At 34.4% G+C, this 22,305-nt stretch overlaps 1 protein-coding gene across 15 annotated transcripts in view; it reads right to left on the reverse strand.

Annotated features, from left to right (window-relative positions):
• Window positions 1-1,959: 1,959 nt before the first annotated feature.
• The window catches only part of LEPR (leptin receptor), a 139,751-nt gene continuing 119,405 nt past the window's right edge, over window positions 1,960-22,305 (reverse strand). For 7 of the 15 annotated variants that reach the window (XM_072730681.1, XM_072730676.1, XM_072730675.1 and 4 more), the window contains 2 exons: window positions 21,601-21,676; window positions 9,450-11,732 (listed from right to left, as the gene is read on the reverse strand). In XM_072730681.1, the coding sequence (XP_072586782.1) occupies window positions 11,715-11,732; window positions 21,601-21,676 (94 nt within the window). In that variant the 3' untranslated portion in view covers window positions 9,450-11,714. Of the gene's footprint in view, window positions 8,452-9,449; window positions 11,733-15,360; window positions 18,077-21,600; window positions 21,677-22,305 lie in introns of those variants that run through there. The other 8 variants (XM_072730670.1, XM_072730666.1, XM_072730667.1 and 5 more) reach the window with 3 other exon arrangements.

Genomic DNA, 22,305 nt, shown 5'->3' on the forward strand with positions numbered 1-22,305 from the left:
ACCACACAAGTATAATTTGGGCCCCAAATCCATGTGAATGAAAATCTGAGGTTAGAAATCTGAGTGGATGCAGACCTGAGGGTTGGTAGCTCTTTTTTTTTCCTTTTATTTTTTCAACTTGGTCCAGCACAGTGGCTGAGATAAGAACATAAGCCCCAGCAAGATTTTATCTTGTTCACTTCTGAGGTCCTCTATGAAAGGTCTCTCCATTCTTTTTCTTTTGACATGTTTCCCTCTCAAAACTAGGCTATAGGTCATGGAGATCAGTTGACTCCAAAGTTAGACTCCTCTGGTATTTTCTTCTTTATCCTTCAACAAAGCCTACATTAAAATGATTTTTTAACCTACCTTTTTTTTTTTAGATATGCTATATTGGGAGACATTTCTCAGAACACCTAGTGTACCATATTGCTGGATAAAGAAAGCTTTTATGCTACTTTTGAGAAACAGACACATGTGTACAAAAAACTATTTGCTACTAGATAGTTGTTTTCAGGTGTTACAGTGGGAGATTTAAAGCAGTATCTTCATGTTCTTTAAAGTGCACTATGATTTCCAGATGTTCCATACCTGAACAAATTTAGTAACTACTGGTACATTAAAGAGATAAAAGCAACAGTAACAATTACTGTCAGAGAGCTAATCCTTTATATGATAACCATGTATTTTGTCAAAACTGGACATTTATAGGAGTGACAGGGATCATTATATATACCTAAAGGAAGACTTGAACAAGCACAGTGGGATTGATAATCACCCTACTTATAACTGCATATCTAAAGCATGAAGTTTACAGCACCTGCCACATTTCTAATCCTTAGTATCAAAGGTAGATTCCGGAAGTAATTTAATATTGCAGATATGATATGAATGATTTGTCTCATTATTTAGCAAGATACAAGGCACAGTTCTCTCCAAATTTTTATTTTTATTTATTTTTTTAAAGATTTTATTTATTTATTCATGAGAGACATAGAGAGAGAGGCAGAGACAGAAACAGAGGGAGAAGCAGGCTGCCTGTGGGGAGCCGGATGCAGGATTGGATCCCAGGACCCTGAAACCATGACCTGAGCCAAAGGCAGACGCCAACCACTGAGCAACTCAGGTGTCCAAAGTTTTAAATTTATAGGCAATGTAGGGCAACTAAATACTGATAACATTTTTTATACTTTATCTTAACTACAATACTTTTATCTTACCTACAACTGAAATAACAACAGAATTATTTTTTATAAAACTTAATGATGGGGGATCCCTGATCCCCTAGTAGCTCAGCAGCTTAGTGCCTGCCTTTGGCCCAGGGCATGATTCTGGAGTCCCGGGATTGAGTCTCACATCGGGCCCCCTGCATGGGGCCTGCTTCTCCCTCTGCCTGTGTCTCTGCCTCTCTCTCTCTCTCTGTCTCTCATGAATAAATAAATAAAATCTTTAAAAAAAAAACTTAATGATACTAAAATTGCTCTGAAAGAATATCAATGAAGCATAAAGAGCAGGCTGGATGAGGAATCCAGCCCTCCGGATATTAAAACATATTGAGTAGCTGGTGGTAATCAAAAGACTTAATAATCAGATGAAAACAGATTACACAATCAATGAAAAAGAATAGAGAGCCCAGAAATAATCACAAATATACTTGAGAATTAATAAATGATAAATGTGACATTTCATGTGAGTGGGCAAAAAGATTGTTCCAGAATCAAATTGGGACAGTGTTGGGACAGCTGATTAGACCTTTGGAAAAAATAAAAGCTAGATCATTATTCCACTCCTTATAACAAAATTAATTCCAAATAGATTAAAGATATTCATTCCAAAATAATAGCACAAAATACCGGAAAAAATAGTTATTAAGGAAGTCACAGTTGATCCACAGGACAAGCAAGTTCTTTAGGATGAAGGGAAACTATCCCAGATGGAAGCAGAGACACGCAAGAAGGAATAGACTACACTACAAAGGGCAAATTTTAAAAAGACTATTTACTGCTCAAAGCAACAATATAACAACACTTTAAATGTTTATGAAATACATAGAAATAAGATATACAACAAAACAGCAAAAATGTCGAAAGGGATTGTTACTCAAAATCATATATTACAGAAGTGTAAACCCAAACCACGAGAAACAATTGCACAACCATCAGAATGGCTAAAAGGGCTGACAATATTAGTGTTGAAGCAGAACTCTTCTGCATTACCGATGGCAGTGTAAATTAGTTAAATCATTATTTGGCAGTATCTATTAAAGCTAAATTAGAACCTATTCTGCATTCAGCAATTTTACTCCTGGGTAAATACTCAGGGGGAAATGTGTAAAAGTTCATTAAGCTATACACTGAAGGCTTGTGTACCTTACAACATATAAGCTATATCTCAATTAAGAAAAAGATCACATATGTAAAAAAGAATTATAAGAAATCAATAAAATTATAATAACCCAATAGAAAACTAAGCAAAGAATATGAAAGTAGAGGAAAGCAAATAGCTTATAAACATGAAAATATGGTCAACTTCACTCAACAAGATGAAACTGAAATATCAAAAAGATACTTTAGACAATTTGAGTTGATTTCTTACACTTTAGCCAAGACTCCTGACAAGTAGATTTGCCAAAAGTATGCCACGACAATTAGGTACAAGAATGCTCACTTGTATTGCCCATAATAGTAAATGAGTGGAACCTAAATGTTCACCAATTGTAAACTGTAAACATAAATCATTGTACTTTGATACAATGGAACACCATAAAACCTTTACAAATAATGAAGCAGATATATATGGGTTTATATGGAAATATAACCAAGACCTATTAAAAGGGTAACTTTACGGCAGACAGAATATAATCCCAGCTATATAAATTTTTCGAAAGATATGTAATAATAATAAGCTATCTGGGGAATTGGAACTGAAGGGTACGAGGGAAGAGACACTTAGACTTTTTAGCTTATATTTCTCTGTACTGTTTTTTCCTGTGTGTATTTGTTCTATAAATAACATTTTAAAATTAGAAACCAAGAAAGAGAATGCGTCTGAATACTAGACCAAATAATGGTTAAAAACTCAAATTGCTAGAAACCTAAATGACAAAACAAATGTTCACAGATCACTAAATCAAGACTTCTTAATGAAATAAAGAATCAAACTAAAGAGCTTTTGATATTTAAAATGAGTACTTTTTCATCCTAAACAGCTATCATGCCAGAAAAATTTGGTGTGGGTGATGTATGGAGTAGATACCTGAGACAATAACAATGAACGGAGATATTTGCATCTAAAATGTTTTCAAACCCCTTTCAAAGGCCAGGCATTATGTAAGTATTTTGAAGATATAAAGGCTAACAACATATAAAAATTTTGTTAAAAGGATTAACATAAAAGATGACTTCTTTGTATTTTCAAATCTTTGCTGAAAGTAATCATATAATAGATAAAATAATTCTAAATAACCTAAATTCATAATAACTCTATTTGGACATTCAATTTCTCAAAATTCTGACAATGCTCATGATTTATGATGATAAAAATATTCACAGTCATAATTTATTTTCCTTCTTTATGATTTTAGGAACATAAAGAAGAACTGAAATAAATTTTACATTTTATAAAACAATTGGTGATCATATCATAGCACTTGTTTATAACATTTATTAATGTACCAATTGTGACTAAAGAGAAAGTGTTCACTGCATGCCAAATACTTAATGACAAGTTTTAAAAGCACAACGTCTGTAATCTAGGTATTTCAGTACAAAATTAGATAGTTTCCAAATCCTTTCTTGGTTCTAGAGTTTTTGAACGAACATTATTTAAAATATCCTGTCAAAGATCCTCACAAAATTGAATTTAATGCCAAACATCCAAAGTGTAATCAATTTTGAAAAATAGACATCTCCAGCAGCTTGCCAAAATAAATACTGAGTGATAAACTTTGTATAAAAATAATTTGTTCAGTATAAGAACCCATGAAAACCATTTCTCAATGCTCAAATGCATGTAATAACATCTCAGTTCCCATACAGACCTTTGTATTCTAAATTACTCCCTCTACACTGTGATTATGTGCAGGAGTGCCTGTTTTCAATTAGTTGTTCAAGAAAAAGTAAAAGTAGTAACTTATCTAGTTTCCTGTTGTAAATGTTTCTTCACATGGGGGTGGGTGGGTAACTGTTTACATTTTCCTTTTCTCAAATGCAGCTTTTCATATAGTAGAGTGGACAATTTTAATTTTGTGTTTTAAATCTGAGGATGTGTTTTCTCAATAATAAATAGTTTAGAAAATTCCATAACTATCAAGATGACCCTTAAAAAATGAAAAGGGGAACAAATTTCTTTTAAAAACTACAGGAAAGAATTGGGGAAGAGGTCTTTTTCCATCCATGTCTATGGGACATATGGTTGCTGCATGTCCTGATCTATTTAGCATGTTGTCCAACTCCACAGGAGCCTGCAGGCACAGCTCTTATGGCCTAGCCTGAATCCTGTGCCAACCAAAGTAGCATTGGAATCTGGTATCAGTTTGTGGAGGAAGTTTATCTTCTCTCAGCTTTTGGGTAGTCGGGATGAATATTCCTAAGGGAATGTGACCATATGTTTGGTATTTGGAAAAAGGGAGTTGGCTTTATTGGAAAGGGATGAGAGAAGGTAGCAGTTCATGCTCAGCAGCATCAAACCTGATTCTAGGTCCAGGATTACCCGCTGGTTTGCAAATTTCATCCAAGTCTTCTTACTACTTGAGACTAGGTTTAAAAATAAAAGATCTGTTCCTACTCCTCTTGTTCATATGTAGCTCATCTCCAAATGGGAACAAACAGCTCCCACAGGAGGCCCCTGCTGTTACTGATAAGCATACCTTGATTTGTTTTCTTTGTCTTTGTTCCTGGGAGTCTAACCTAAGAAACATATAATCTCATTAACACTGACAAATGATTTGTCTTCAGGCAGTCTGGTGAAACTTGAGGTCATAGCTCAAATTGGTAACTTCTGAGTTTCTTTTCATTAAGTTCAGATTTAGAGAGGCTGACTAGTAACTTGCATTACAATTCAAGGCCTTATATGAAATACTCAAAATTCCATATTTATCCTAAGTGTAAAAGTCCAAACCCATGTTTCAGCTCTTCTCTCCCCCTCCCCTTTTTTTAAAGGAATCTTTGGGAAGAAATGGAGGATACCTGACCATCCTGAAATATATAAATTCTATAGTAATCTAAACAGTGAATCAAACTTTCAAAAGTGAAAATCAGAGCCCTAACATACTGGCCATAGATAAGAACTAAATCTACATATGCCAGTGGGCCAAACTGTACCACTTGAGCCCTCTCTATGAAAGAAATTTTCTTGGCATATCAATAATTGTGATGTTTTCACTTGTTTTTAGGGACCGAAGTTGCACCAGGATGATATTAATGATCTCAAGTTAATGTGCTGTTACTAAATTCCTTTAACACAGATCTATAGCACTACAGTGGTCCTGAGACTTCTGAATTCACTACAGCATACATGTACCATGGTGACTGGAACATCTAGCAGTTTATCTTCCCTACAGTTATGAATCCCAAACTGCAGGAGAATGCTATGTCTCAGTGGACATGCTTAGTGTTTAATCTCTAAATATGTGCAGTGTGGAGCAAGATGTAATTTTTCTGTCTCTCCTATACCCTACTCTACTCTCAATTAAATGTATTCTCTGAGCAGCATTAAAAATAATGGTCCATTTTACCAGAACTTCAATACATGCAATAATTTCTTTCTGTTTCTGGATCTGTAAACCACTTAATACATCAGTGGGGAAAAAAAATATTCTCTTGATTTATCTTTGTATAGAAGTAAGGCTTTCATACCACACCAATTATTCAGTGAATTGATGTAAGCCCTCTACCTTTCTCTGGTGAGAGTCATCAGCTGAGTATGTGAGATCCTGAGATAGCTCAACAATGCTTACGATATCAAACAGTTTTATTGATTTCTAATCGGCAAATGATCATGAGGTGTGCAAAAATACCTAGTGGTTGGGGCCTGAGATCTTTGTCATTGTCTAGAACTGAGCATTTCATGTGGCTACAACTAGAATAGAAATGGAGTGCAGGATTTTATTTAGGGTAACAGTAAAATCAGTAGGATCCTCTCAGTCTAAGTATGAAACTGTTGATGTTTAGCAACCCAACAGGCATATTTTTGAGGACTGAAGTATTTGTTTTGATCATACTGTTCTTGAAATTCTTAATTATTGCCATTAAACATCTCTGTCAGTTTCTTAATTTAGTTTGTTACTCAATAAGCTGCCTTTGAGTTTTCTTGCCATACCAGAAACTGAAACTGAAAATAAATATTCTAGTCTTTAAGGACAAAAACAACATCTGTGTAATTCTCACTTAATTTTCATCCAGCATTATATTTCCACTTAATAAATCTTATTTGATTACAAATCATTTATTTTTAATGAATGGCAATGTAAAGGAATAGGCTTCAAACATAATCACTAGCATTAAAAGATCTGGGTTTAAATCTGAATTCTGGTTCCATCACCCGCTAACTCTGTGACCTTGGGAAAATGACTTAATCTTCTAATCTTTAAAAGGGATGTTACAGGAATACATGTCTCATACAATTATTTTAATAATTGAGTTAAAGTATGGAAAGATTTAATACAGTGGTTGGTTATATGAGAGAGAATGCTCAGTAAGTGAGGGAAAAAATAATGTATAAGCAAGTAGGAATCAGGGAAGACAATGATTCCAGACTGATATACAGTAACATTTGGCAATCTAACTGTATCAGAAAGTGACCATTGCAACATCTTTTACAGAGAAAAGTTAAGACAGATATTATGTCTTCAAAAGTACTTTTGTTGTCATCAAAATATTGGTTGTGGGTATTGCCATTCCAATAGGTAGTTTCACTCAGTGATACATATCTTAGCTTTGATACATAAAGATTGGCTTACTTGTCAGCTTCAGAAGTCTATCCCCCTAGGCCAGACAGAGCTAAATCTTCTACTTATCTGCAACTGTCGTGGAGTGCCTACCACAGAGTAAGTGCTCAAGACAAGTTTGTTAAATTGCAAAATCTTAAAACCATACAGTCAAGTAGCACAAAATACAAATACATCACATACTTTAAAAATGTATGAGGATGCCTCTTAGGTATAAACCTGTGTGTGTGTGTGTGTGTGTGTGTGCACGTGCAAATCACTGGAGAACAAAGACAACTCAAGGTAAAACAACCACACCCTTGAAGCAAGTTCCATCTCACAAGTATCAGTTTGAAGTCTTTCAAACTTAGGTACATCTGAAAAGATCAGCTCTTTCTATATAGGTCTCATGTTCACAAAAGAGGATATCTGTTGGGCTTATTTCTAGCTAGAAACAAGCCATTGGAGACCTTCCCACTGTAGCTTGTTAATGGAATCATTAGAAGAGTCAGTCTATATTGCCAGGATCTTGAAGGCTTTCTCACATTCTTTTGTCTATCTTACCAAGCGAGGACAGAGATCATTGATTTGGGGACAGTCATTTTCAGTTTTGACTGATAGTTTTCTTTCTCTCTCTCCCATATCCACAACCATAGTGAAATATATTACACTTCATCTGATTCATTGTAACAGAAATCTGAGATGCTTCTTGAATGGAATTAGACAGTTAGGTCACACATTTTGGTTTCCATTATCTTCTGAGTCTGAGTGGAACAAATCTGAAATTGAGGCATATAAGGTACAAAAGTCTTCTGACCAGAAGTTCCTAAATTGAAGTTATTTTCTACAAGGTGTGAGCAACTATCCTGGAGGATTCTGATGTCAGTGAATAAACAGTGGGCTGGGAACGGACACAACACTTGGGACTCGTCAGTCAAAAACACACCACTCTCTCTTTTTTTGATTGAGGTGACCCCTAAATAATAGACAGACCTTTCACCATTATTTTCTTCAGGAAAATTTCCCTCAAGTTTCAAAAGGTCATCCAATCCTTCTGAGAATGGAAGGTGTGGCAAAATTATATTGGGATGCTGATCTGATAATATAAAAAATGCCTGAGTTTCTATCTCCCATGAGCTGTTAGAAAAAGAACCCTTTGGTAGAGAATTTTTGCTAGAGAAGCATTTGCTGACTGAGCTGTTTATAAGCCCTTGCTCTTCCTCAATTTCACTTGATTTAGAGCTGGTGAGGAGGGTGGCATATCTAACAGAGGGCTGCCTCCTGCTTTCATCCTCACGGGTTACCACGGTGCTCTCCAGCTCAGAGAAGTTAGCACTGTTGTGCTGATCACGGATACAAATAGAACCCTTTTCAAGATCCGGAGTTGTCAAAAGCAGAGAGACCATAGTTGTTGGCACCATCTCATCTTTATTCTTCCATGATGTGTCAACACTGATATCTTCTGAAATGGTTTCAGGTTCCAAAAGAAGAGGACCAAATATCACTGATTCTGTATGCTTGATAAAAAGATGCTCAAATGTTTCTGGCTAAAAGAAAAGACACATTTTAATGCTCAATTGTATTATTATTATTTCTTTTTTGCTTCACTATGACATCAATGCAGAAGCGAAAGTGTGAAAGGTTACTACTAAAGGACATAAGTCAACCACAAATTAACTGGGTTTTTTGGACTGAAAACGGATATGTCAAAAATCATAGGTGAGAGGCAGTGGAAGATAGTGTTAAAAGTGGGATGAGGGACCCCTGGGTGGCCCAGCGCTTTAGTTAAAGCCTGCCTTCAGCCCAGGGCATGATCCTGGAGTCCCAGGATCGAGTCCCACCGTCAGGCTCCCTGCATGGAGCCTGCTTCCCCTTCTGCCTGTGTCTTTGCCTCTCTCTCTCTCTCTCTCTCACTGTCTCTCTCATGAATAAATAAAATCTTTAAAAAAAATAAAGAAATAAAAAAAATAAAAGTGGGATGAGACAGACTTTGGTTTGAGTCCTTCTATGACCCTGGACAAGTACATTAACCTCTTTGCCTTTTTGTCTCTTCATCTGTTAAAATGTGTTCAATATTTACTTCCTGGCATTGTGGTGAGGAATAAATTAGAGAAGGTCTGAAAGTGCTTAGCTCTCAATAGAGATTGGTGATTGTAATTAAAAAGGGCTGTTTTCTGAAGAATTCCTAATATTTTACAGTGAATTAGATTCCCAAAAACTGAAAATTTAAACCTCAAATTTTAAAAAAGGAACCAAAATAAAATGAAATAAGCAAACCAACTAGTCTGATGACAGTGAAAATAACTGCCCCATGACATATGATATAAGGGTAGACTATTTGTGACTGTTAAGACTTACCTGCCTTACACCATACTGAAAAATCTGTTTAAGACTATCAGAAAATAAGAACTAATACCAATTTGTTGAAAACAAGGCTGGTATGAGACACGATCACAGACTGTTAAATTACTATTCCTTTTAAATAACTTCATATAAAAACACATACTATGGAACATGTGGAATGAAGACAAAGACGCAAGACAAATGCACATCGTATCTTTTATAAGAATGCTGGTTACATCACAACAAAAAGCCCTGCCATGCAGCTACAAATCAAGGACCTATGTGCAAAAAGCTCAACTCATACAATGTAACATATTGAAAAGATAAATGCAAAATAAAAAATACCAGGCACATCACACTGAAAATTTAACACAACTAAATGAAGTACTACTGAAAATGTGTTCAATTCATAAAACATACATATGATTGAACTTCTGAATAGTACAATTTTTAAACTACTAGAATGAATTCAAATTTATTGCCTGAAATAACAATGTACCCAACTATTCTTCATAATGACAAATATATTCCATATAAAAACATACTTCGTTAGCAGTTTTAAACTCTCAAATGAAACACATTGGTGATTATAACTATAGAAGAATAAATATATCAAACACTAAATATAATAAAAATTGAACAGACTTATATGGATATTAAAATACTGGATAATGACAAATATCATGTTAACAGAACCTTTTCTGTTATTCTGTGAACATAATATATGAAAATTTTCTATGCCTTTTTTTTCCTAACAGAAATCTATCACTAGATTTATGATTTCCTTCAAATATTTACTTGCTTATTTTGCCTTTTCTTAAACTTGCTACTATATGTCTTGAATTTCTTAAAATTTAAATGAACTTAGAAATTAAGATCACCAAATAAAGGAATTACATGCTATCAATATGAAAACAAAAAATACTCACAAATAGCCAATAGCACACAGTCAAACTCACATATGCTCTTCAGATGATATCTTTGGCATCTTTCGTGCTCTAAAGCTTTACAACTAATTATTGATACTGAGTAATTTACATGTCTTCAAATGCATTCAGATGGAAGATTTCACTAATAATTAACAAAAAATTACATACCCATATATTATTGAAGTATATTTTATCAGTGGGTCAGAAACCTTTGTTAAAAATATGTTTATTTTTTAAAAATCACTTTAATCATTATATGCATCTACTTTTTCAAGATTTTAGAACAGCCTGGGAACATATTAAGCACATATTCAGCTGGTAGGAATTAAAGAATAACCTTTCATAATCTCACACTTAGATTTTATATTCCAATGATATCTATTAAAAGTCAATGAAGGGGAAAAAAGGACACATTCTTCCTCATTTTTAGTGTTGTTTTTATAGACAAAACTATGAGTGAAATCTGAAAGCAAGTGATCTATATATAGCCTAAATTTGAATATTCTTTAGGTTCACTAAACAGATGCTTTGGTTTATTATGAATGTGAGCAACATAACACACTTAGTATGTTAATATTATAGAGATAGCAAGGGTCCTTTTTCAGGAAGAAATATCCTGTGCTTGCCACGAACTATTTATAAAAAGCTCCCATCCTGCATCGCTGTGTACTTCTCTGCCTGCCAGAAGCTTTGGGTGGTTCAGTGTAAAGAAATTAAATTTAGGCAAGAATTTCACAAAGAGGCTGAATTGGAGATTGATGCATTTTCTGATCTGGTCAATATGACCTGGATATGTCAGGTCATCGTGATATGAACTGTAACTTCCACTGGCCTGTGACCAGCACAAACCCTAACTTCTGGCTTTCCTTGAACTGAAATAGAAGCTGGTGCCTAAGCCATTTGCAAGACTACTGAAGATAGGAATTCCTGGATTGACCAAAGGTAGACAGACATAAAAACTACAAGACAGTAAAAAAACAAGACAAAACAAAAGAAAAAAAAATACCCAAATGGGTCCGTTTATAAGCACAGGTGTCTATAAAAGAATATAAAATGAGAAATTTTGTACATAAAAATATAAACTAAATAGTTTCACTGTATCTTGTGATCAGATTCATTGTGTTGGCAAAGTTATGTGTCAGAACTACAGTTTTAGGTACAGCATTGTCCACTACATACCTGATGATATGGAATAGATAGATATATGGTAAGAACAATAGGCATAGTTTTTACTGTGGCATGACCACACAAATGATAAATCAAAAGCCAGACACCATGAATATTACTTTTTAAACTTTAGGAAACCTGAAAAGTAATCATACATTCAAACTGACTTGGACTCAGACCTATCTCTTGACCCCACATTTTTTACCCTTTTAAATTCTAAATCAACATCATCCACCATATTTTAGTTCTCAGTAGTTCAAATGTTTTTTAGATTTGTCTCCCCTTCTTCAAAGTGTAAAAATCTTCTAATACTCTACAGAATGTTGGGAAGTTGGTACATTGGATTCATCTGTAGTAATCATGATTAGACTTCAAAGAATGTCCATTCTCTGTTTAGATAAAATAAAACAAAATAAGAAAGCAAAATAAAAAATCACTCTAAAAGCAAAAGATAAAAGATTTCAAAAACATTTTCTGTCAGGCATGGTTTCTGGACTATAAATTCTTCTGTTACATGACAGTAATACATCTATTTAGGAAAGAGTAAAATTTTGAACTGAGGTTGCCTCTTCTATTTTCATAACGCATGCCTTAACATTACACTCTAGGAACAGTCTTGGTGACCCTAGACAAGGAAAGACTACAGAATAAGGAGGGGGAAAAAAAAGCAGGAAAAATAAAAAGGAGGAAGTGGGGGAGCAACAGTAGTAATAGAGAGCTTGGAACAAGAAAGAGTAAAAGGGTAGAGCAGTAAAAACAAAAATTTTTAAATGAAGAAAAAGAAGAGCTGAAATAGTGAAGAGAATGTCAGATCACTATCATGATTTTTCTAATCTAGAAAAATCTAAGAAGCCATCTGTTCCATGTGCCTCCTTTTTTTACAACAAAGCAGCTAGGGCTTAAGGTTACAGGGCTAATTAGACCAGAGTGAGGACCCTGACTTAGTTCTTTAATTTTTCCTAGTCCAACAATCTTTCTATAAAACAATGGAAGGATTAAAAGATATCCTAAATGCAAACTGGCAGGAAAACATGTTCTTTGTTGTGCTTTTTCTACTTGCTGTGATAGTTTTCAGTTAACTAATACATACTCTCTTCCAGTTATTTCTAACCCGTGGGAATATCATAAATATTAAGAACATGAAAATAAACAAAACTGAAGTTATATTTTAGGGGAATGAGATATACTCTTTTAAGCCCAATAATGCACACTTCTAAATAGAGCTTCCAACTCAAAACTGCACCAGCTTTACCCACTTCTATGAGACCATTCAAGCAATTTCAGGGATATTCTGCCTCAGATCTGTGAGACTAGGGTTCTGAGAACCTGCAGGTTGTTGAGCTTCTTTGGAGGCATAGAGCAGACTAAGGAATCTTAGACAGTCTTTGAATCACAAGTCAAAAATCCATTTGGTTTTAGCTTTCAAACTCCTAAGGTACATTATTAACTGGAGTACATTCTTGTGAAAACGGACATCGATGCAGACAACAAAAGGGAGGGGTAGACATCCAAAAAAAAAAAAATACAGATGACTTAGATTTAGAGGCAGAAAATAACAGATGAGGCAAAAATGCTAAATAAAAAAGTAAAAAAAAAAAAAAAGCAAATTGGGTACACTGTTATAAACACTGTGAAATTTGACTTAAAAGAAAAGCAAGTCTATTGCATCACTACAATACGTTTTCCTAAAACAAGAATTCAGCCTTTATTTAAGATTCTGATTTCTATCTTTATTTTTATTTTTTTTACAATTCTGATTTTTAAATTATCAAGATAAATGGTGTACAGGGGTATTCTGGTTCAAGATGGCAGGTTGAACACGTTGCTCTCTCATCTTTGTAGATACTCTATTAGAATTAAAGTACACAAATAACAAATACACACCCACAACACAGAAGATAATCTGAAAAAGCAAGAGGGAATAAGATTTTGAACTCATTTCTAAGAGACAGAAAACAACTGGAAGAGTGTAGACCAAAGCGGATTAGCAAAGGAAGCTATAGACCAAAGTATCTCCAGAGTGGGCTGTGGCTGAAGAGAAAGTCTGTTTGCCCAGTTTAATACAGTAGAGATGGTGAGTGAAGAAACAGTAGGTAAAAACAGAGGGAGATATGAGACCTAAGGCTGAAAACCATGAACTATGTGGGATGGGGCTCTTCTAGTTCTCTCCTGTACATGGAAAAGCCTTCACATTAGAACTACCTTTCACACCCAAACTAAGGTTTTGTTTTCAAAATCAACTAAGGAGCTATCCATGGGGTTACTAAGCAGCTATGGGGTGTTAGTGCCTGTGAATACATCTTCCCTCATCTAGCCAGAGCCCTATCTAACCACCCAAGCAATAATCCCTACCTATATGCATTGGGCTCCCAAGCTCACCTATTCACCTATTCAGCTCGCCTATTATTTCATTCTAAACATTAAAGGAAAACAAAGAATTACTAGATATTTGGGGGAAAGTCTGAGATTAAAAAAAGAAAAACAAGGATAAACAAGAAGAAAACATGATCCTAGAAGAAAGGAAATTCAGAGAATAGGGAAAAAAGAGGATTTTTTTTAAAACAATGATCCTTTAATTAGTATTTCTATAAGATTTAAGAAAATATTGTATGCATAAAATCAGAATAAAATACCCTGAAAAAAACTTGCAAATTTACAAACATAATAGTAAATAAAAGCTCAACAGAAGCACTAAAAGAATAGGATACAGCAAGGTCTCAAATGTAAAACAAAAGCCAAAACAGAACATATTAAAGAGATAAGAAAAATAGATCTATGCTGAGGGTTCAACATCTAACAGATTCTAAAAAGAGAGAACAAAAGAAACAGGAAGAGAAGAAATTAGTAAAGAAATAACAAAATTTCTTAGATATGACCAGAATCATGGAATCAAAAGTGTCTTCAAATGGTGACCAAGTTAAATGAAAAAGAACATCCTAGACCCATCCTTGAAATTTTATAATATCAAAAATGGAGAGACTACTTTAAATGCAAGAAAACTGCAATTAACCAGTGAGGAGTAAAAATCAGAATGGCATCTGACTTCTTGGAAGCAATACTGGGTGCTAGATGATAAGGCAAGGAATCATTTCAAAGTTCAATTGGAAAAGACTTGTCCAACCTAGAAATTGACACTCCACCAAACTATCAATCAATGAAGGCACAATAAAGAGAATCTCGGGCATGAAGAGACTCTGACCTGACACATAACATTTCTTAGGAGGTTACTTAAGGATGTAGTTCATCAAGAAAGAGAAAGAGAAGGAATTTAGGAAGCAGCAGTCACTCGAAATCTGTTCAGGAAAAATAGTGACTGATGGCTTGTAGCAATTTTAGAAAAGTATCCAGTGAAGAAACTTATATAATAGTAGCACACAGAAATTCAAAAAATCTTAAAAAAAAAAAAAAAAGAAATCCTAGAAAAACTAGCAACAACAACCCACAGAAACTAAAAATGAAGCCAACCTAAAATTTGGCACAATTTTGACCAACAGGTGAAATATTTCTAATATCTTTAAAAAATATATTCTCCTGTGACATTAGTATTCCCAATAGTGTCATCAAATATATTACTTGCTCTACAAACAACAGTATTTATATATTCATAGCAGTGTAAATGCAGCTTATTGACTTTCTATTTTTTAAATGATTATAACACAAAGCATACTATCGATCCTGTCTTAAAGCGTAGAATTATACTTACAGAGATTGGGAAGTGGAGGGAGAAATGGATTTTATTTTAAGAAAGGGGGAGAAAGGAGAGCTCCAAGAAGTATTCTCTATTTGATGGAAATAACTGGAATATAAGAAGATTTTTCTGAGGTTGCAGAGTAATTACTGAAAAAATTGATAAAAGTGACAAAACAATATGTGGTAGGGGCATGGGGGAATGAGAAGGGCAGGAAAAGTATATATATATATATATGATATATATATCATATATATATATATGATTAAACCTTCATTATAGCCAGAAATTAATACATAATAACTATATTTCATAGTAGTAGAAGCATAATATTTTTTAAGATTTTATTTATTTATTCATGACAGAATGAAAGGCAGAGGGAGAAGCAGGCTCCGTGCAGGGAGCCCAATGTGGGACTCGATCCCTGGTCTCCAGGATGACACCCCGGGCTGAAGGTGGTACTAAACCGCTGGGCCACCGGGGCTGCCCATAGCATATTATTGTTAGAAATACAAAGGTGATCTGCCAGAAAAATTAAAAGAAAACCAGTTTAAAGTAACAGCATTTGGAGAGCAAGACTAAGGGTAGGTAGGAGGAGAGAAGGACACTGTATTTTGCATAAATATTCTTCTATACTATTTCACCAGTAAACCATGCACATTGTTCATATGGTAATACGAAAAATTTTTTAAAAATAATATCCCCAGACAACAGACATAAACAATCATGTTTCCTACAGCATTATTTATAATAAACAGAAAAAAGCTTTTAAACAGCTTAAATATCCATCAGTAGGGGAATAGACATATTAATTGTGATATATTTATAGGATGGAATATCATGGGCTAGTACACATAGGAAAACTATGTTAACTGTATCAACATGGAAAGATCTCAAAAAACAATGCTGAGAACAAAAATAACTTTTGAATGATATGGATGTCATGAACAGTAATAATAACCCAAAGTGTTATTGTCCATTGGTCATAGTTGCATCTATGCAGGTGTGGGAAAGTATAAAAGCACAACCTAGACAAATACATACTATATTCTTGGAAGTGGGTGCCCCTATGAAGGGAAGGAGGCACTGAAACTACTGAGAGTAACAAGCAGGACAAACTTTATAATTTTTATTTAAAAAAATATGAGGCAAATATGGATTTAAATTAATTATAAGCCAAAGGGAATGAAAATTGCAAGCTAAGTGGAAAAGATTAATTTTAGGGACCATTTTAGATATGAAGTTGGATGTCTAAGGAATTTTAAGTATAGGTTAGTTTCATGAAAACTAATGCTCAGGGGTGCCTGTGGGTGGTTCGGTTGGTTAAGCATCTACCTTCAGCTCAAGTCATGATCCCAGGGTCCTGGGATTGAGCCCTGCATCGGGCTCTCTGTTCAGCAGGGAGTCTGCTTCTCCCTCTCCTTCTGTGCTCTTTCTCTCAAATAAATACAATATTTTTTTAAAAACCCCAATGTTTAAAAATAATCTGAATTTGGAGAACAAATTAAAGAAATCATGTAAAAAATTATCTCCTCTGAAAATACTATAAATGTTTTTAAGAGCAATGGCTGTCACAGTCCACTTGCTTTGCAATATGCAGTAGGTTTTTTTGTATTTGTTGTTTCCTTTTGTTTTAAAATTGGATTTATCACCTTTTGCTTATCCACTCATAATTCGGTAGTCATTTGGCTTGTTTCCACATTTTGGGTATTATGAACAATGCTGCTATGAACATTCATGTATAAATGTCTGCATGATTTCATTTCTGTTGGATATATACCTAGCAATGGAATTGTTGGGTCATACAGTAATTCTGTTTAACTACTAAAGAATAATTAAAGACCATTTTCCCAAAAGGCTGCATCGTTTTACATTTGCACGGGAAGAGTACGAGTTGTGATTTCTCCATTTCACCAATACTTACTGTCTTTTTTATTATAGCCATCCTAGCTAGTGTAAAGTGGTATCTTGTGGTTTTGGCTTGTATTCCCCTAAGAGCTAATAATGTTGAGCATATATTCATTAGTGCTTTTCGGCCATTTATATATCTTCCTTGCAGAAATGTCTATTCCGATTTTTACTCATTTGTTAAATTTTTCAAAAACATACATAACATAAAATTTAGCATTTCAACTGCTTTTAAGTGTACAGTTTAGTGGCATTAGTTACGTTACACAATACACTGTTAATATGGAACTGATGGGCAGCAGTTTGAGTCTGATGCAGTTGGGTTTAACCCAGGTTTTTACAACTAGAGACTAGATGATCAAGAGAAGCTACTGAACCACTCTGAGACTCAGTTTGGTCATCAGAACATATAAGACTATTAGGCCACGAGAGAGTTAAATAAAATAAATGAATATGAAAGCAAAGAGCCAATAGTAAATTTGCCTTAACCTCATTAGAAATACAGCAAGAGTTACACTATATTATTTTTCCTTAAAAAAGTATATTTTTAGTTATTTAGAAGATTAAAGTAGAAGAGATTTTTTTTGTTATTGAATTTTAAAAGGTCAGATTTTTATCATTAATAAAAATCTTGGAAATCATATTCCCGTTCACTTTTCAAATATTCATATTATATTCCAAAACTGAATTATGCCTATGTTATCTGTGTACCTGTTAAGCCCTAGAAATACACTAAGCATCTTGAAGACTAGTTATGCTCAAATAATATCTTGTCAGATTATAAAGTCAAATATTTTCAGAGGGAAATAAATCAATCTTACAAATAAGGATATATTCACACCCACAGTATCTCAAAAATTCTTCGCGTTTCTTCAGTTTACTAGAACATGGAAAAATTGAGTGATATTTCATTCTCCTTGTGAATAATATCTGTCAGATGATCTGCTGCAACATTGTGCTCATCTTCAGAGTGCGTGTGTGAGACAGCAGGGTAGCACATAGTCTACAAACGTTCACTGACTCAACCTCTATCCACCAAGGGGTTCCTTTGCGCCGGTCATCTTCCAGAAAGGGGTAAGATCACTTGGTGCAGGTTCAAACTTCATATGCTGAGGTGAGCCTGATTGTTTCCCTGCCCTGGTAAACATTTAGAAACTATTTTCATGGTGGTACATAGGGGAGATTTCAGAGCTTCACTGAAGAGACAGAATTTGAGCTTCTCTTAAAGGGACAGTAAGATGGTTATTCCCTGCATTCAGATATACTCGTATAGTGACATTTAAAATTTTTTATTAAAAAAATAAATAAATAAAAAATAAAAAAATTTAAAAAAAATTTTTATTGACAGGGGTACCTGGGTGGCTCAGTCAGTTAAGTGTCTGCCTTTGGCTCACGTCATGACCCCAGGGTCATGGGAACAAGCTTCAATTGTGCTCCCTGCTCAGTGGGAAGTCTGCTTCTCCCTCTCCTTCAGCCTGCCACTCCCCCTGCTTGTGTTTTCTCTCTCTCTCCCTCTTTCTCTCTTGTTCTCTCAGATAAATAAATAAAATCTTTAAAAATATAAAAATAAAATTTTTATTTACATATATAGTTTTTTACCAAAAAAATTGCTCATATTAAAAGAAAGAACTATTCATATTTAAGACAAATAGTCTCCTCCTTTAATTTCCCTATTTTCAGTTTGTGAATGTGCTACAATCCTTCCTACCTCAGGGCTTTGTATTTGAAGGTGGCTTTGTCTGGGCTCTACCTCTCCACCACAAAAACTAGTCAATGACTACTCATCTTTCAGAGCCTAGCTTTCCTATCTTTACCTCTCATCCCCATCCATCCCACACAATAAGCTCAGCACACTGGATCCTTTTCTTTTCACAATATGTAATATATAAGTATTAGTATGTTATATATATCATATATACATTATTATTTCCATTATCATTGATTAATGCTTATTTCCACACTAGACTGTCCACTCCAGGAGTTTCAGTTTTCCTAATCAGTAAAACCTGAAGGTATAATATAGTGATTAGGAGAGGATAGGTATTCAATAAATAGCCTGTGAATGAATGAGTGAAATGAACTAATGAATTAATTTTAAAATGAATAAACTATTCTGGAGATGGTAAAGAATACAAGTTCTTCTATTGTGCTTTCCACTCAACCACTCCTCTATAACCTTACCATCTTATTTCCCAGATAGTAAGGAGAATCTCTGAAAAATTTGTTTCCCAAGATCCTAGCAACATCCTAGACTTACATAAAAATACTATGTGCTTATTGAATGAATGAATACATATGGCTTAAATATCACTATAGCTACATTAAATGTTACTGTGTGAATCCATAATGGAAGAGACAGGGAAGGAACAAATATTTTACTAATTGAAAAAAATCATGAGTTCTGTTTAATGAAAGGAAGATTCCACGGCTTAAAGTGCATAAGGGCATAGCTGAGAGGTTTACAGTATGGGACTGAGTGGCCTCAAAACAAACTCAAGTTTCTATAAAGAGAATGATCATCTTGTGCTGCCTGGTCTAAGGATAAGACCTTATCATTTCTGCTGAAAGATTACAATTGTTTGTACTATTATATCTACAATATCACAAATTTGCTTATTTGTTTATTGATAAGCTATAGAGCAGTGTTTTTCTCACTGCAAGTCATAGGCCAGTAGTATATGACATCAGTAGTTGCAACCAGTATTTTTTTAAAAGAAAACAGAATTTTGAAAACAGACCACTGCATATAACAAAATCATTTCAGTTTGGCATACTGATATCTATGCATGGACTAGACTGCAAGGTAAAATGTATTTCTTACTGTAGGTCATGGTCAAATTTAAAAAAAAAAATTGAAAGTCACTGCTCTGGAGAAGAATGACTAGTGAAACAGGCCCCATAGTCACACAAATGGGCAAGCCAAGCCTGGTTCTAAAACAAGATACCTAACCACTATAAGCTTCAATTTTTTCTTCTATAAAATGGAAATAATGATCTTTATCCCACCATGTAACTGAAAGAATAATAATTTTAAAAATCTAAATATGTAAAATTGTCTTTTTTTTTTTTTTTAATTTACTTATGACAGTCACAGAGAGAGAGAGAGAGGCAGAGACACAGGCAGAGGGAGAAGCAGGCTCCATGCACCGGGAGCCCGACGTGGGATTCGATCCCGGGTCTCCAGAATCGCGCCCTGGGCCAAAGGCAGGCGCCAAACCGCTGCGCCACCCAGGGATCCCGAAAAAAATCTAAATATGTAAAATAATGATAACTATAGTTACTGAGACTTTACCATGCTACAAGTATCATCTTCTTTAATCTTCAAAACAACCTTATGAAGTAAGTTCCATTAAACCTCATTTTACAGGAAAGGAAGCTAAGATACTGGGGATTGAAGCAAAAATCTTAATGCATATAAGAGTATACTGTATCTCAGTGAATTGCACATATATGAATGGGCACTCTTAATTACCAGCAATGCTTTAATGAATCTCTACTTTAATACTTCCCATGTAGCAAGAGTTCAACATATATTTGTAAGGGGTAAAACATACCCTAGGAACTCAGAGCGCTTTCACAATAAATTAAACAGTAAAATGCTCTGGAAATTAGAAGGGGAGAAATTCTTCTGAACTACTTTTGTTAAAGGAAGGTTTGGGGAAAAAGAGGTTTTCACCAATGTGGAGGAGGGGCGGTCTGTGGAGGTAAAGGGGACACAAAGGCATGACCAAGGCCCAGGCACAGAAGATATAGAATATGTAGGTTGGTAACAGATTGTAGAGAGAAGTCACTGAGTACTAGCTTAAAGGGACTGTACTTTAACTTGTAGCTAAAAGGAAGCCACTAAAGACTTTTAACAGTAACTAAGGATAAAGATGTAATCATTGAGACTGTTCAATAACCTCCATATGCTTACTATTTAAGACATTGTAGATATATTTTTACATGAAAACTGAATTCTATTTTCTCAATTTTATGGGTGGAAACCCAACCTTGCTTCAGGGGAAATTATGAGAATTAATAAAACATTGGTTAAACTCTAGAGTTTTCTGAGAAATTCTAAGATGTTTGGACAAGTAATTTTATTATAGCTGCCTAATTTATAAAGTACTTAAGCTTGAAAAAAACTATGTGCTTAAATGTAAGCTTTTATAGGATAATTGCATTTTTTCAGGTTGTAGTGTTTGAGGACAGTATTATTTATATAGTTTTTCATTGACTTAAATAATTATGAAACTAATTAGAGGGATTAAAAATATTGATTCCAGCCTTTACCTAAAGACAATTGATTTACACCAAAAAAGTATATCTAAATATCTGTTTGCCATCAGATTGAACCCTTAATATTCTAATATTTATTATACACTATGACACAGAAGATGTCTATATGTGTGTGTGTATATACATATATTTATATTTAATTTTCATATGGAAAACTACCTACTGAATTTTGTTTCATTCTAATTTCAAATCCCTGTATTCTGCTATTTTTGAAAATACGTAATGAACAGAACTCATATTTAAATGAATTGAATAATACAAGATTCAAACCTTATTCTTAAAATATTTTAAACCTTAAAAATGTTTGATGCTAACATAAGGCATAGAGCATCTAAATTGCAATCTTATATATTTGGGGTTAAAAAAATTGAAAATGGGACCTTCTGAAAATTAAGTCCTTGTGCCCAGGAGCAGTTCTTGGGGTTTGGAACATCTTCCCAAAACAGCTTTTTCATTCTACGAAGGATAAACAAAAAACATTCATATTGAGAATATTCACAGTTAATGCATAAACTAGAAATTAATCTCTAGATCAGCTATTTCTCAGTAGAATATGATTCATTTTCTCATGCTATCCCATGAAGATTTCTACCAACATTATATCTAGATCAAAGTTAATAATCTCTATAATAATAAAATAACCAATATTTATTGAAAGCTCTGTGCCAGGCACAATGCTAAAGGCTTTGTGTGGATTTCTTCTGGAGAAATAATATATTAAAAGTGGCCATCAGGGCACTTGGATGGCTCAGCTGGTTAAGCATCTGACTCCTGATTTCAGCTCAGGTCATGACCTCAGAGTAGTGAAATTGAGCCCTGCCTCAGGCTCCATGTGGAGCAGGCCCAGTGAGGAGCCTGCTTAAGATTCTCCTCCTTTCCTTCCACTGCTTTCCCCTCTGCATTCTGTCTCTCTCTCTCTCTCTCTCTCTCTCAAAAAAAAGGGGGGGGGGGCATCAAGAGTTTCAGAAACAATTCTACTTGATATAGCCCCATCAGTGCACTTGACTAAAAGGTATATTCAGATTCTAAAATCTCCCATCCTTCTTTTTTTTTTTTTGCTATTAGACAAAAGTTTCTGCAGAGAT

The sequence above is a fragment of the Vulpes vulpes genome, chromosome 12, assembly GCF_048418805.1.
Source record: "Vulpes vulpes isolate BD-2025 chromosome 12, VulVul3, whole genome shotgun sequence".
Taxonomy (NCBI): domain Eukaryota; kingdom Metazoa; phylum Chordata; class Mammalia; order Carnivora; family Canidae; genus Vulpes; species Vulpes vulpes.